General features: G+C 66.5%; 2 protein-coding genes across 4 annotated transcripts in view; one reads left to right on the top strand and one right to left on the bottom strand.

Annotated features, from left to right (window-relative positions):
- Positions 1 to 2,234: 2,234 nt before the first annotated feature.
- CFAP410 (cilia and flagella associated protein 410) lies at positions 2,235 to 11,975 on the bottom strand. Its single transcript, XM_044250827.1, has 7 exons — positions 11,829 to 11,975; positions 10,388 to 10,406; positions 9,130 to 9,176; positions 6,583 to 6,812; positions 6,268 to 6,439; positions 5,360 to 5,450; positions 2,235 to 3,557 (listed from the first exon to the last, which is right to left on the bottom strand). Exons 1-7 carry the CDS (start codon positions 11,903 to 11,905, stop codon positions 3,426 to 3,428), a joined length of 768 nt encoding a protein of 255 aa, XP_044106762.1. The 5' UTR covers positions 11,906 to 11,975; the 3' UTR covers positions 2,235 to 3,425.
- A 256-nt stretch (positions 11,976 to 12,231) lies between these two features.
- Positions 12,232 to 15,345, top strand: part of TRPM2 (transient receptor potential cation channel subfamily M member 2) — a 58,839-nt gene continuing 55,725 nt past the window's right edge. For all 3 annotated transcript variants that reach the window (XM_044250784.1, XM_044250783.1, XM_044250781.1), the window contains exon 1: positions 12,232 to 14,594. The gene's annotated coding sequence lies outside the window, so the exon portion shown is untranslated. The remainder of the gene's footprint in view (positions 14,595 to 15,345) is intronic.

Raw genomic sequence — 15,345 nt, 5'->3', positions numbered from 1 at the left:
CGGGCTGAGGGTGCTCCCTGATTAGACTAGGCCCACCCAGGCAAATCTCCCTTCTGATTCACTGAGGCAGCTGGTTAGGGACTTTGAGTGACATCTGTGAACATCTGTGAAGCTCCTTCACTTCGGCCATATGTGCAGAGTATCCATCACGTTCCCAGCACCCCCCACTTGGGGGTGGAGGTCATATGGGGTCTGGGACCTAGGGGCCACTTGAGAAGCCCACAGACAGCAAGCCCCGCCCTCACATGCAGGAAAGCATGTGCTGAGCTGGGGGTCTGAGGCCAGAGTCAGGCCTCGGGAGCGTGGCTGGGGAAGGGGTGCTGGAGGCCCCAGGAATGTGGTGAACTAGGTAGCAGGCATCACCCGCTGGTCGCCTGAGACTGGGGCAGGGTCCTGGGAGGGGCTTGGGGGCGGTCTGCTGCAGGGTGCGGCACAGGGGAGGTGTCTACACAGACCGGAGCACAGAGCTGGCACTCCACCTGCCTCGGGAGGCAGCCCTGCCCCCCAGCCCCCCAGCCCCTGTTCAGCCCCGTGGACTGAGGCTGGCTTGCTCTCGCCCAGAGGGCTGTACCCACAGCGCAGGGCGGCCCTGGAGGGCAGCTCCCCTGAAGCCACTGTCCCTTGTGTGAAGGCGGCTGTGTCCCCAGGGCAAGCTGGCTGCCGATGGCTCTGGGACACAGGTGGCCACAGTGCGTCGTCCTGTCCCTTCATCCCTGCGCGTCCTGCCGCTCTGCGCGGACTGTCTCAGGCCCTAGGGACACGGGTGCTTCTGCAAGCTTTGCAGGGAATGAAGCTCACGAGTAAATCTTACCAGGGTTTCCAGGCCCTGAGAAGCACCTGCTGAAGCAGGAGGCCCCGCGTCCGGCGGCTTGCACACTTTCTGACACTTCCGCTGTGGGCAGGGCTCGCGGGGCGCTGGAGGTGCTGCTGGGAAACGGCCCAGAGGCTCCTGCACACGGGTGCGCTCCCGCTCGCGGCACGGCCTCAGGGCAACACCTCCCCAGGGCCTGCGTGTGGGGCAGGGGCGCGCAGCAGCAGCATCGGCCCTATCCCAGCCCCCAACACGGCCCCCCGCCCGGCACGCTCGGTCCGCGGGCACAGTGAGGACACTCACCACGGGGACCCCCAGCTGCTGCGCATGGAGGCAGGTGCCCTGGTTTTCCTGCCTGATGTCTCGAAGGCAGGGGTGAGGTGGACGTATTCCCAGGTTTCTCTCACCCTGCCCCACCCCCACAGCCCCCGTCAGCCCCTGCGGAGGGGAGGGCGCAGGTGGGGCTCCTGGGCGAGGGCCGTGGCCACCAGCCTTCCCATCGTGGCACCACGATGGGCAGCTCGGCCCTTACACGCGAGCAGCATTTCCTCCGCGTGAGACCAGGCAGCCCTGCGGGACTCCAACGGCTCGATTCCCGGGGGACGTCCAGGTCCGGCTACGGGATGTGGGGGCACAGCACCCAGCAAGCGTGGGGTCCCATGTGCCCACGCTGGTCACAGCCTGGCCGAACGCACACTAGGAATGCAGGGGTGTGGGCGCCGCGGGCCAGCAAACCAGCTCCACCGCGGGACGTGGATGCCCAGCTCCGCCCGCACCCCGCGAGCCCACTGGGGACGTCCACTCCCAGCGCGGCCAGTGCTCCCTTGGCTGGACAGAACTCCCCAGATGTGCGCTGGCAGCCCACCAGGCGAGCCCGGGTGGCCCCCAGGCCCCAGCGGGTCCCCCCAGAACTCCGGGCCCCCAGGGCAGCCCTAGAGCCCATGTGTCTGTTTGCGGAGAACCCCGGCAGCAAAGACCCCTGGGTTCTTCTCGAATTTCCCCAACTGATCTGACTCCAGAACCAACACGGGGGACCCGTGAGCATTTATCAGCCCCTTGCTGGGGGGACGGAGGCCTCCCGGGAGCACAACCACCGGAGCATCATCGGTGTCCTCCCTCCACACGGGGCAGCCCCGGGCTCGGGAACAAGGTGAGCAAGTGCCCCGCCATCTGGGGGACCCCTTCCCCCGCCTGGTCCTCCAGCACAGCTCCCCCAGCCAAGATCAAAGGGCACCTCGCAGGGCGTCTTCCCCTGAACTCAGACCTCCCCGGCTGCCCTGGGGGAGCAGAGGACCAGCCCCGCGGCCAATCCCAGGTCCCCACCTGGGGCGCACCAGACGGCGCAGGCAGGAAGTTGGTGTGCGCCCGGCCAGCTGGGTGGGGAAGGGGGAGGCTGTCCTCAGTTTAACACAAACACCCCAACTTGCTTTGAGACGCTTTATTGAGAGTCCGACCACCGTCCACACGTACAGCGGAGAGCACACGCGTGTCCCTGCAGCCACCTCCCCAGACCCCCTGCAGCGATGCCTTGCTTCCGCCGCTCAGCTCCTGGAGAACTACAGACGCCCGGGAGAGAAACCCCCCGCCCGGCACCCAGCGCCCCACCGCAGCCCTGGGCCCGGGGCAGTTTGAAACCCGCCGGCCGGAGAGCAGCCTTCCCGTTAAGAGAGCGGCACCTCCTGGGCACAGTCGCCCCATCGGGATTCTTGCACACGGCACACAGGTCACCCTTCTGTTCACACGGCGACGGACACATTACAGAGATCTGGGCCCCCCAACCGGAGTGGGGGTGCAGGGCACCCCTGCTCCCGTCCGGGCCGCAGTAGCTCCCCTAAGGCTGGCTACCAGCTCAGAAAGCCTGCCGCTGCCCAGCCCGGGGAGGCGTCCCCAGGCGCTGGGGGTGGGGGTGGGGGGCTGGGAAGGGACCCGCCCCGGCCTGCAGCATGACCGCTTAGGGCCTGCGCCTCAGAGCAAGGCCCGCGGCTCTCCCCACGGTGTCCTCCCCACCAGCTGCCTCTCCCGTGACTGCACCCGGATCCTGCCCGTCCCGCACAAACCTCTGCACCCTGCAGGCTCTTAAGAAGGCAGAGAAAGAGGGAAGGTGAGTTCTCCAGCCCTCCCCAGCCCTGCCGGTCACACGCAATGCCTCGGTGGCCACAGTGGACAGAGCCTATCCCACAACTGGGTCAGAGAACCAACAGGGGAAACGTGTGTGAGCAATGGCCCTCACCTTTGAAACGCTGTCAAGGTCACGTCTGTCCCCTAGGAAACGCCTGCTTCCAGATCGGACTTTGGTAAGATATTTATTAGGGACAATGGGGGCCCTGCCCGCCTCGGGAAGAGACAAGTCCGGGGGGGCCCCCTGTGCAGGCCGGTGTGCACTGGGCCCCACGCAGGGAGGGTACCCAGCACAGAGCCCGACGCCCTGCCGGCTCTCGCGGCGGAGCCATCCACACCGAGGGCCTGGCGCCCCCAGGCGGGCCAGAGCTTCCTGAGACACGGCCCGCATGCTGGGACTCAGCTGGGGTCCCGTGGAGGCCGTGGCTGTGGCAGGGACCCCACATCTCCCAGGTGCTTGGGCACGGGGTCGTGGGAGGAAGGCTTGGCCGCTCGGTCACTCCACATCCTCCTGCAGCTCCAGCTTGTGCAGGGCCTGGAGCCGGCCGACCACGGTCTGCCGCACGGCCTCCAGCCCCTCGGCGTCCAGCTCCCGCAGCAGCAGCAGGACGGCGCTCAGCACGTTGTTCTGGGGGCACAGAGTCACCGGCTGAGGGCCCCACCCTGACATGGACACCGTGGGCAAGTCACCTTCCAGGCAACCCGGACAGACACGGACAGAGACTCAGGTGGACGGAGCCTGCAGGGACTGCCCAGAGAGGTTAAGCCACTGGCCCTCGGCCACACAGTAGGGATCAGTGCTCGGGACTGTGCGATCTCACACACACACGCTCGTGTGTGTCATGCGTGTGCATGTGGTCTCTACCTGCACCTGAGCGAGAGGGGATTTTCACAGGGCTACTCGAGCTGGCTCGTCCTGCGGGTAGAGCTGTGAGCCGCAGCGCACGGCAGCAACGTGATGTCAGCTCAGAGGGTCATGGTGGGGCTCAGCACCAGAGCCCCCACTCGCCCCACGGTGCTAACCCTTGGCCTCAGCAACCCTCGAGGGTCCTGTTCCCCCCGCACCCCTACACTGGTGTGGCCTCCCTGGCCGCCTGCGTCCTCCCACTCGGGCTTGCAGGACCTCCGTGGGAGGACCGAGCCATGCACCCTGCTTGGAGCAGAGCCGCAGCCTTCCCTTCTGTCCCCAGAAGCGGCTCTGTCTGCTCCAGGGGATTCCATGATTTTCCGATCAGTGATTCAATCTCGAGGCTACCCCCTCACCCCAAACCCCCGGATGCTCTGCAGACGCCTGCAGGTGGGGAGGCGGGTCCTTTGGGACTTGCCTCATCGGCAGAGGCCGACCGGCCCTGGGGGCTGTCGGGGGGCTCCTCCCTGAAGGTGCTGGGGAGCACGTGCACGGACCTCGTGGAGGACGGTGACCTGTGCAGGGCTGGGCCTCAGGCCAGGGACAGCCTCCTACACTGGCCTGCAGTCCACAGTCACTTTTGTCAGTGGCTCTGGGGGACGCTTTTCCTGAAGGGTGGGCTGGCCCCTCCCAAGGACAGGGCCTCTGTCCATCCCCTTCTGCACCGCCCACAAGCTTTTCCAGTTCCTCGAGGGGGTGCTGGCAGCCCCCAGCCCCGCCCGCAGAGCCCTTCCCATGTGCGCGCTGGTCCCACAGCTCCGGTCAGACCCTGCCGCCGGGAGCCGGGCGCAGCGGGTCACGGGCCTCCCTCAGGCCCCGGCTCTGCTCGAGCAGCTCCTCCCACGGGACAGAGGCAACGTCCCCACTGGGTCAAGCTAACGCTGGTGACCCCGTTCTGCCGGCCATACTGTGGCTGAGGATGCCCGTCCTGCTAGTGTGGGTCCATAGGGAAGCTGCCCCTTCCGGCCCATCAGGACACACGTGGGAAGACACGGCCCCTCTCCTCTTGGGTGTGCGCCTGGATCAGACGGCCGACCCGGTGACCAGGAAGGGAACAAGCCCCAGGACCGGCCAGAATACCAAGGAGGCAGAGGCTTGGAAAGGTCCCGCATGTTGGACGGAGCTGCCCACATAACCCACTCCTTGAACCTGTTACTCCTTACGGACCGTCAGGAGCCATGATGCGACAGAAGCCGCCCTGCCGGGACACGGAGGCCTCCCCGTGAGCAGCACCCCTGCAGCGTCAACTGCTCGAGCCGCCTTCCCGCCCCCAGGCCAGACGCGGGGTGGACCCGGGTCCCGTGTGCGGCACGGAGCAGCCCGCAGGCTGCTTCGGGGATCCCCTCTCGCTCCGGGGCTGCTCCTTCTCTACTGGCCTGGACACCCCCTCTGGTCCGGCCCAGAGGCGGCTTCTCAAACCTGGGTCCTTGGGTGTCTACAGCCTGTCCGGCCCCACCGTCCACATGCCGGGCGGCAGGAGAGGTGGCCGCCTCCAGGCCGGGCTGTCCCCGGGTCACACTCACCCTGTTCTTGTGACCGCTCACGGCGTCCCTCTGCGAGAAGGAAGGGAACCGCTCCCGGGAAGGCGGCTTCAGGCCTAGCTGGCTCTGGACGCTGCAGGTAGGAGGGGGAGCACAGGGTGCGTGAGGCCTGCCCTGCTCGGGGCCCCATTTCCAACCCCGGAACCGCCGATCACAGTGAGGAAAGCGACCCGCCGCTTGGTGACGCTGCTTCTGGAGGGACGGAGCGCCGCACGGGCAGGGCACGAAGGATGGGCCCCCTGCCGTGCGGGAAGCACGTATCTCTCTGGCCCCCGGGGGGCCCCCTGCTGCACCTGGGCTCCCAGCGTGGGGGACACCGAACACAAACGGGAACGCAGAGCCGTGGGCGGCACCCAGACGGCTTCCCGCACTGGCGGCCAACAGAACAGCCGGCTTGGCTGCCGAGCGGCCACAGCCCTACCACCTCACTGGGCTCGGCTGTTCCTACCACGTTTCCTGTGCTCCGTGGCTGCTCAGAAACGCCCAGGACAGTCTGCAGCCTGTCCCCAGAGACTGCTTCAGCCACGTCGGCAGTGCTGTGGTCAGACGTGCCATCCTTGGGGCCGTATTCCCCTCCCCCGACCAGCAGCTCGGCTGGCCACGGTCACAGCCATGGGAGGCTGCAGAGCTGGGCCCAGGGGTGCCCTCAGGCCCGCCGGCCCCTGTCACCTGCCCCAGCTGCAGGGCACTCCAGCTGCGGGCGTGGTCACACAAACACACATGCCTGGGCCCGGAGCCTCCCGGACGCAGAGCTGGAAGCAGGCTGGGGGTCACTGAGAGCCGCAGATGGTAGGAACCGCGCCGGGCAGCTCCTTCCCTCCTTCCCAGAAGGGCCCACTGAGTCCCCAGGAGGACCGTAAGGGCAGGCCCGCGGCCTCCGCCAGGCTCACCTCGCCACCTCCTCGCCACAGCTCAGCGTGTCCTGCCGGGTCTCGGCGCTGCTGTCCATGGCACTCAGGGCATAGGACAGCTCAGACCCACCGTTCCCTGCGCCCTCAACGCCAGGGGCCGTGACCTCCTCTCCCTCCAGCAGCGCACGGGACAGCTCCTCCTCGGTCACGGCTTCAGAGCGGGGGCGGGGAGCAAGGGCATCAGAGCGGACTGGCCCCCACAGGAGCCCCCCCCCCCAGGAGAGCACCGGGAGGGGCAGCTGCCCATGTGGAGGGGTCAGGGCTGTGCGGGGCGCCGCTGAGGCGGACACGTACGCTGGTTGTCCAGCTTCTGCAGGTGCGGCAGGTTGCGCAGGACGGTCATGCGGTAGAGGTGCGGGTCGGGGCCGCAGCACGGGTTCTCCGCCAGCCAGAGCACGCGCAGGCGCGGCAGGCCCTTCAGGTGGAAGAGCTCGGCCAGGCTGGGGATGCGGTTCTTCCGCAGGTAGAGCTCGCTCAGCTGCCGGCACTGGCTCACGGGCTCCAGGGTGGAGACGCTGTTGACGCTGCACGGGGACAGCGCGGGGACAGCACGGGGACAGTAGGGGCTCAGGACGGCGAGCACCCCGCTTGCGGAGGGCAGCCCCCCTCCACCCCTCTCGGGCCCACTGCAAACTCCAGAAAAGGCCCCCGTGGGGTCAGGCCCATCTACCCTCTCCGTGGAAAGAGGTCAACACTGGACCCTGTGAGTCAAGTTCAACAAAGACCTCGGGCAGGACGGAAAGTCTCTCCGGCTGGAACAGGAGGAGCAGGGAGCCATGCCCTGGCCTCTGGCTTGGTGCAGGCCTCGGGGGGTGGGGGGGGCATGCAGCTGGGAGGTCTGAGGTCTCACTTTCCCTCACAGGACAGGGAACAGGCCACCAAAGAATGTCTCTGTGCCCCTAAGGGGGCAGCGGCCAGAAAACCCCACAGCAACACAGCAAGCGCAAGTGAGCTCAGCCTTCTGCAGAACTGAACACCTGACCTCCCAAATCCCGTGCTGCAGGAGGAAACAAAGTAGGTGGGTTTACGTTTTGTCCCTCAAACTTGTGAACACACCACAGATGGAAAATCGTCAGGCTCTAGGTAGAGAGCCTACAGGCTCACGGGGACACAAGCAGAAAGTTTCCCACCTCCGCAAAGCCAGACGGACGGCAAAGGCGTGCTCAGTGGGCGGGCAGGTGGCCAGGACTGGTGCCCAGTGAGAGCACTGTGCAGGCCAGGATAGTCCCCCCCCAACCCCCGCGCAGTCCTGGGGATGCTGCGGCTTCCTGCACAGCTTGGGGGGCATGAGTGGGGCCACTCGGAGCGACCCTGCCCGAAGGGCCAGATGATCTAGAACATTCTCTGCCGGAGGCTGCACTGGTGGGGACAGCACCGCAGCAGGGGCCCCGGTTACTGATGGAGCTGCTGGTGTGGAGGCCTGTGCCTAGCACAGGGGAGCTGCACGCGACAGCCCAGTGGCAGCAGATGCCACGCGCCCAGAGCAGGGCGAGGTTCCACCATCTCCGAGTCTGAGAAGCCGGCCGAGGCCTGGGCTGGGGCGGGCCGTGAAGCTCCGAGCCACACCCGCCTGCCGTCCTCCTGCAGGAGCCCTGGGCTAGCTGTGGCTGCACGGTGTTGTGTCCCCCCCAAACTCCTATGCTGAAACCCAAGCCCCAGGGTGACAGGGTTCAGAGGGGACGGGGTCAGGGTGCCCTCAGGAAGAGCTCCCCTGAGCTCCCTCGCCCCTCCCCCACACAGGGACCCAGGGAGAAGGGGCCGCCCCAGACACTGAAAACACCAGCACCTTCCCCTTGGACTCACAGCTCCAGAGGCACGAGACACGCTGTCTACAGTCCGCAAGCCGCCCGGTCTACGGGATTCTTAGAGCAGCCAGGACAGACGGCCCGCCTGCGGGAGGCTCTGAGACCAAAGGGAAATGACCGCATCCCAGGAAAGGACTTGGCGCCCTGTGTTCACACTGTGACTCACTCGGGTTCCAACACAGCTGGCCACACGGGCACTGGGTACCTGAGCTCAGTCCACTACCTGGGCCTCCTGTCCTTTCTCTGGGCCGTGAATGCGACAGATCCTACAGCTCAGGGAGCCCCCCACGCAGGGCAGAGACGGGCAGAAGCTGCGCCCACTTTCAGGAAAGAAAGGCGACCCACTGACTCATCAGGGACGCTCCCGAGCTCCAGTCCCGGCCTCACTGGTAACAAGAACTCCACGACACAGACGGCGGGCCAGCAGGCTAGCCAAGCTCTGTTTCCCCGCCTGCGCCCGCCCCTCACTGCCCCCACGCGGGCAGGTGCTGGTAACATGTCCGTATTACAGGGCAGGAAAACTGAGGCCCAGAGGTCTGAGCCTTGCCCAAGGGGGAGACCAGCAACTGGCAAGCAGCGGCGACTCCCAGGCCCCCTCCCCCGGCCCTCCCAACTGCCCGGCTGCCAGAAATGCCGACAGCTGCGTTTGGCTCATGCACGGTTTCCCTAGTCTGTTAAGATGCCAGTGCCCCCGGGAGAGATGGCTACAGTCATGCAGCGTGTGACAGAGCTCCTCGCTGTGCCAGAGACGGGGCAGAGCCGGTGGGAGCTCTGGGGGCAGACACTGTGGCCTCCACGGCGGCTGCTCATCGGGTGGGTGTGTTCCCACGGTTGTGGTGAGGGCGGGCAGGGACACAGCTGGAGGGGGATGGCCAGGGAGAGCATCAGAGGGGCCCTGTGCACCCGGGCTGCCCCGCCCACAGAGGCGGCCCTCCCAGACACACTCCCGTTGGGACTTCTCAGGTTATCTCGGGCTTCTGAAGGTTCTCGTCTTCCTTCCTGCCCGGGGACTCAGAGCACAGGAGCGTGTAGGTACCTGAGTGTGATCACTTCCAGGCTGGGCATCTCCCGGCAGATGGAGACCTAGGAAGTAAAGGAAGCTGGTGGCGCACATACCGCCGGGCACCACCGGCCAGCCCAGCGTGGACACGGCCATACGCAGCCCCACCGCCACCGCCGAGGCAGGGCTGGCACAGCACACAGAGAGCCCGCGGGCTCTGCATCACACTCAGTCCTCCGCACTGTCCTTGGGACCCCTCAGCCTGAAGGAGGAACATGCACGGTCTCTCTCTCGCTGCCACCAAACGCAGCCAGGATCCCTACCCTTTGAAGGCCTCAGAAGGCATCAGATAAGGGGACCTCTGCGGTCCCTACGCTGGACAGAGAACCTTTGTCTCATGGTCCCTGAGGCACAAGGAGAGGGCTTGGCCATCAGACTGGGCCAAAAGGGAGACAGGATTGCAGCTGGATCTTGTACCATCTAATACTGTCAGTTCAAGGGTGAAGAGCAACAAGGTGCCTGGCTGGGTCCACAACGGGTCCCTAACCTCTGAGGCCAAAGGGCGGGGCAGTCCCCAGATGTCTCTGCACCTGCCACATGCCAGGCACGGAGCCAGACGGGGCCCTTGACCTCAACAGGCTCGCAGTCTGCTCAGAACACTTCACGTGTGCAGTGGACTGGTTTTCTGCTCTGGTGTTATTTTTGTTTTTTTAGGATAGTTTTTGGCTGCTTGAACATGCTGCGTTTCGGTGACAGCGTGAGCTAGAATCAGCTCTTCTGGAGAGCCCCGCGTCGGCAGCATTTTCGACTCTGTTTTCAAGGAAAGGCACGGTTCAAGCGACAAGGGTAAGGAAGAAAGAAAAGACAGGCACGTGGTCCCTGTGTGGGTCGGGACTTCCAGTCCAGGAGACAGAGGAAGGGAAGAAATCTGTTCACAGACCCACAGCTCCGCTCAGGGTGCTGCCCCCGGACCCCCACCCTGCGCCCCACTCCCCTGCCACGGCCTGGGGGCCGGAGCACAACACTGGATCCCAGCGAGAGCAGGAGCTGAAGGGACCAACTGCTCCCTCCTCCGTGAGACCGGGGACATGCAGGAGCTTCCGAATAAAGCTGGGCACTGGGCAAAGCTTTTTCCTTAGTCGTTCCACGCTATGCAAACCGCTACGTGGACAGAGTAGCAGCTTAGGGGCTGAACAGAACGCGTGCAGTTCTGTAAATTCCGCGGTCCTCCTGGGGCGCAGGATACAACTCTCGGGACCAGAGAGCACCGGGAGAGGCTCGCCGGAATACTTACGTCTGTGAGGCGGCTGCCCCTAGAGAAAGAAAAGACATGTGTACTTTAATTTGATTAAAGTTGAGTAAAATAGTATTAGAAACACAAATTCCAAAAATGAACGACAAATGTCCACAGGCTAAAATTCCACAACATCGGTGACAAAGTCAGGGACGGCCTGTCCAGACGAGCGGCAAAGGGTCAAACCTTGGGACAGGCTGTTTGCGACCCAAGTCTCTGACCCTGCTTGAGGGCTGCCTCTGCGGCCAAGGAGCAGGAGAGCCGCTGCACTCGGGGACAGAGATCCGCTCACTCTGCAGGCGGTGGCAAGGCCACACAATGTCCCTCACTGATGAAGTAAACAAGCGAGCCCTTGTGAGGCCGAGTGCAAAGGCTGAGCGCGCAGCTCATGAACACAGACGCCGGCCCGCATGAATCAGGGCCCTTGTCTCCACTGCTCAGACAAGGCCCGGCCACCTCTTGGAAAACAAAGAGGGGCGTTATTGGGAACAAGTGACGAGCTCACTGCAGTCAATCTGTTGACACTTCCTCAGAGGAAGGCTGGGCTCTGGGCTAAGCTCCCCATGTCCCCCTCCACTGCCCAGCATACAGGGGCTCGTGGAGCCTTGCCTTGAGTCCCCGGTGAACACCTGTAGATCCTTCAGGGGTTCCTGAAGCGCATCTGTCCTTCCCTGGCCCAGCCAGACCTGGCCAGCACAGCCTGGAGCCCGCACTGACCCCACACCTGGCCAGCCCAGCGTAGGGCCTGCACTGACCCCCAGTCTTGGCCAGCCCAGCGTAGGGTCTGCACTGACCCCCAGACCTGGCCAGCCCAGCGTAGGGCCTGCACTGACCCCCAGACCCGGTCAGCCCAGCATAGGGCCCGCACTGACCCCCAGACCTGGCCAGCCCAGCGAAGGGTCTGCACTGACCCCCAGGCCTGGCCAGCCCAGCCTGGAGCCTGCACTGACCCCAGCTCCTGCATCCCGTCCCGCCCCTCCCAGGCAGCCAGGCACCGGGGACTAAGGACTGGGTTACTGGGTGTCGCCACCTTCCCGGCGAGGGAACGGCTCACCCCTGCATCCCCCACCGGCAGGAGACCCGGCTCCCGCGCGCGGATGTCAGAAAACGGCCTCCCGAAGGCACCGTGGGCCGCACTGGCGCTGTCCGAAGGCCGGCGAGGAGCCTCCGGGCCATCCCAGCCGCCCCGGGCAGGCAGAGCACGTCCGCGGCCACAGCCCGGGGGGCTGGGGGTTGGTGCAAGCTCCGGGTCGACCCCGGCCGTGGCCCCGGTTTGCGGCAGCACCTCCCGCAGGCGGAGCGGCCCCGGCACCCGCGTCCTTCCACCCCGACCGCCCTGCGGCTCCTCGCCGGCCCGTCCCGCCCGAGGCCCAGAGCCCAGCCGCGGGTCCCGGGCCGCGGGCAGGACGCGCGGGGACCGCCCCGGCCTCTGGGCCCTCACCAGCAGTTGAGCTTCCGCACGCTGTGCAGCTCCGAGGCCTTGGCGCGAGACAGGACCATCTTCCGAGTCAGCTTCATGGCCGAGCGCCCGGGGACCCACACCGCGGCCCCGCCGGCCCGACACAGCCCGCTAACCCGGACGGTCTCCGCTCCGCCGCGGCCTGTCTCCAGGGGGCGCGGCCCGCGTCGTCAGGGGCGGGGACAGCGAGCCCATTGGTCACCCCGCGAGGGGGCGGAGCGGCGCGAGCGCAGTGAGACCACCGAAGCTTGGCTCAGAACGTTGGCTCCGCCCCGCCCCGCCCCTCGGGCCGGACGCCCAGGGCTGCGCATGTGCGGCGTGGGGTGCGGGCGTGTGACGCGATTCTGTCGCGCCCGCGTGAGGACCGCGTTCCTGACCGAGCCCCAGCCCCGGGCCCTGGAGCCCCCGAGCCCTCGAGGACCGCGGGGACGTTCTTGACCCCGCGTCGCTGTCGGACCCGGTGGTCGGGGGCGGCCCCGGGGCCGCGGGCTTCCTGCTCCCCGCGGGCGTGTAGGGACGCGGCTCGCGAGGACGAAGCGGTTCAGAACCGGGTGACCGGGCTGCGGCGTGCGGACCCGGTCTGGGCCTCCGCGCCGGCGCCCGTGCCCGCCGAGTGCCCTCCGCGGACGCCCCGCGCCGCCCCGCCGAGCCTGCCGGGTCCCCGCGCCCCGCGTCCGGCGAAGCGCTCGGCCCGCGAGTAGGGTCCGGTCCCCCCCGCCCGCGCCGAGCCAGGCCCCCGCGGCACGTCCCCGCTGTCCGTCCGCGGGCCCCGCCTCTGCCCCTCGCCGCGGACCCCGCTGCCCCTGGGGCCAGCGGTCCGGCCAGAGCCCGCCTCGCTGTCCTCACTGTCCGAGAGCGAGTTCTCGGCCGCAGTGACACAGACGGGCGCCGGGGCTCCACGAAGTCCCCGCGGCGCGACGAGAGAGGAGACTCGGGGGAGCAGAACCCACGGCAGGTCTCCCGCCCGCCGGCCCTGGCGCTGGTGGCGCAGAGACGACGTGGGGTCCCGCCGGTCGGGGGCTTCCCCCGGCCGCTGTGGCCCCGGGTGTCCTTGTGCGGGCCTGGCCGGCCACGGCGGTCCGATTCCTGCCCTGCGCTCTCCCACGGGGCGGGCGAGGTGCCCCACAGTGGTGCGGGAGGCTCCTCGGGCCCCAGGAGAAGACGACACAGGCGTGAGATGCTCTCAAGCGGGCACGGGCCTTACGAGCTGTCCCGGGCACCCCTCCGGGACTCAGGGCAGCCGGGAGCTTGTGTCCTGCGGGAGTCCTACAGTCCCAGAGAGCCCCCGTCCAGAGAGCCTGCCAAGCCGGGGGTGGCGGAGTGGCGGGCAGACAGAAGCCAGCGTCTGCAGAAAGTGGTTCTGGGGGACTGAGCAGGCTTGTGACAGGGTATTGTAGGTGGCAGCTGTGGGGCAGGGGCTGACCGAACGGGGCATGGGAGTTGCTGGCCCTGCTGGCCCCCACCTGGCTGAGATGGCCCCTCCTCCTCCTGCCTGGACCCTTATTGTCCCGGCAAAGGGACAAGTCCAGGTGGGCTGTGAGCCACGCCCGGTAGGGCTGTGGGACAGACTGCGGCTCTCCGGACGGGGCTGCAGCGGAGGGCTTGCTGGAGGCGCTGCGGCGGGAGGGGGTGGAGACTCCCTGCAGGTCTGCCGGAGTAGATCAAGGCCCTCAGCTCCAGCGTGTGTGGGATTCCCGGCACCAGTCACTGGGGAACAGGAATCGCTGGTCCCTGAGTCCAGGCGGCTCTGGCAGGAAACCTCTCAGCTAGGGGGCAGGGGCAGGGGCAGCAGCTGTTGGGGCCCCCACACGGAGGGCAAGGGTGCAGCTGTGCTTACAGCTCTCTGGCCTCTGGGCCCTCCCCAGCCCCCGCCACCTCTGGGTGTTCACGAGGGTAGCCCAGGTGGGAACCCATGGAAGGTCCTGGTGACTCAGGTGACACTTGTGAAGTCAGGATTTTCGGTAAGTTAAGTGCGGTGTTTGGGGTGTCGCTGTACATTCCCAGAATTCCCTTCTGGGGATAGCTCTGGGCAGGACTGGACTCCCGGGCACTCACTTTGGAATGGGGGAGGAGGAGGGGTGAAGGCCATCCTGGGCAGAAACGGACAGATGTAGAAGGGTCGGGTTGGAGGGACGGGGCCGTCTCCCAAGTGTGTCCCCCTCTTCCCGACAGAGGCCCTCCCCGCCACCAGCATCCCTTATGGGAAGCTCACAGTGGCCAAGCTCTGAAGGGGCCACTGCCTTCCCCAGACCTCTCCCTCCGCCCCCTCCTTGTGGTCCTGCTTGCAGAGCTGGGCCTGCCCAGCTCCCCTGCTCCCCTGTAAGCTCTTGCCTCAGCACCCGCCCCCCTGCCTGGGGAGGGCTGCTTAGTGCCCCCCCCCCCGCAATTCTCCAGCTCCCTAGCTCCCTTCCACAGTTGTGTCGAGTCTTTCGCCACGCTCACAGGACTTTTGCTTCTTGGAGTGAACCCTGACACAGGCAGAAATTCGGCACAAACTTGGCTTAAACCAAAAACGAAACGTTGGTTCATGGGACCAAGAAGCCCAGGGAAGTGGCGTCAGGTGGCTTCAGCAGCTACTCACCCTCCGAGCCTTCTGTTGCCCTCATGGGACGCAGTCTACTGTCTGCTCGAGCGCAGCAGCAAGAAAGCTTTTCCCAGTAACTCGGGTGCCGATTGGGGATTGGCCTTGGCAGCACCCTTGGCCGGCTTGGCAAGGATGGGCCTGCTGACCGGAGCCGCTTGCCCAAGGTGGGTGATGGGGGGGGGAGGGGAGGAGAGGGGAGAGGAGGGGAGGTGACCCAGAGGAACATCCGAGAAAAAGAGAACCCGCAGCTTTAGGCTGGCGGTTGCTGCGGGAAGGACACCGCCGGAATGTACCTTGGCTTTGGCTGGCCGCCACATCCTTCCTCGTGTCCCGGTGCACAGTTCCGGATTCCGGGGGCGCTCCCCGCCTCAGCCGTCTGTCTGGGGCTCTGCTCACAGGATGGCCACGTGGTTGGGGCCCTGGCGTTGTCATGGTGGCCCCGGCTACAGGAGGACAGTCTCCTTCCCTCTAGTTCTAGCCAAGATGAGTCCCACACTTCCTTTCCTCCATCCCGGGTGCCAGACCCGCGTGGCTCCCCCAGAATCCCACAGGCTGCCTTTCTGGTACCGACAGACACCGACAGGCAGTGTCTCCCCCTCAGGGCTCTTTGAAGCCCTCGGACTGGAGGGGGGCGGGGAGGGGCACCCAGGGGCTGGGAAGTGCGGTCCGCCCTCTGTCTGGGTCCTGGCCCCCTGCGCGGTTTTGGGGAAGGCGTTCCTCCGGCAGGGGTCTGCTCTCTTCCCCACAGCCTGAGGGCTCAGCTCTCAGCCCAGGGCCTGCCCCACAGTGGGGGGGGCGGCGGGGACCGAGGTGCTGAGGAAAGTGGGGGGGTGCTGGGACTGGGTGGTGGGGCAGAGAGGAAGGTCCTGGGGTGGGGAGGGTGTGAGCTCTGGTTCTCCAATGGCAGCAGAAACT

Source organism: Neovison vison, chromosome 6, assembly GCF_020171115.1.
Source record: "Neovison vison isolate M4711 chromosome 6, ASM_NN_V1, whole genome shotgun sequence".
Taxonomy (NCBI): Eukaryota; Metazoa; Chordata; class Mammalia; order Carnivora; family Mustelidae; genus Neogale; species Neogale vison.
This window is presented reverse-complemented; position numbering and strand designations above follow the sequence as displayed.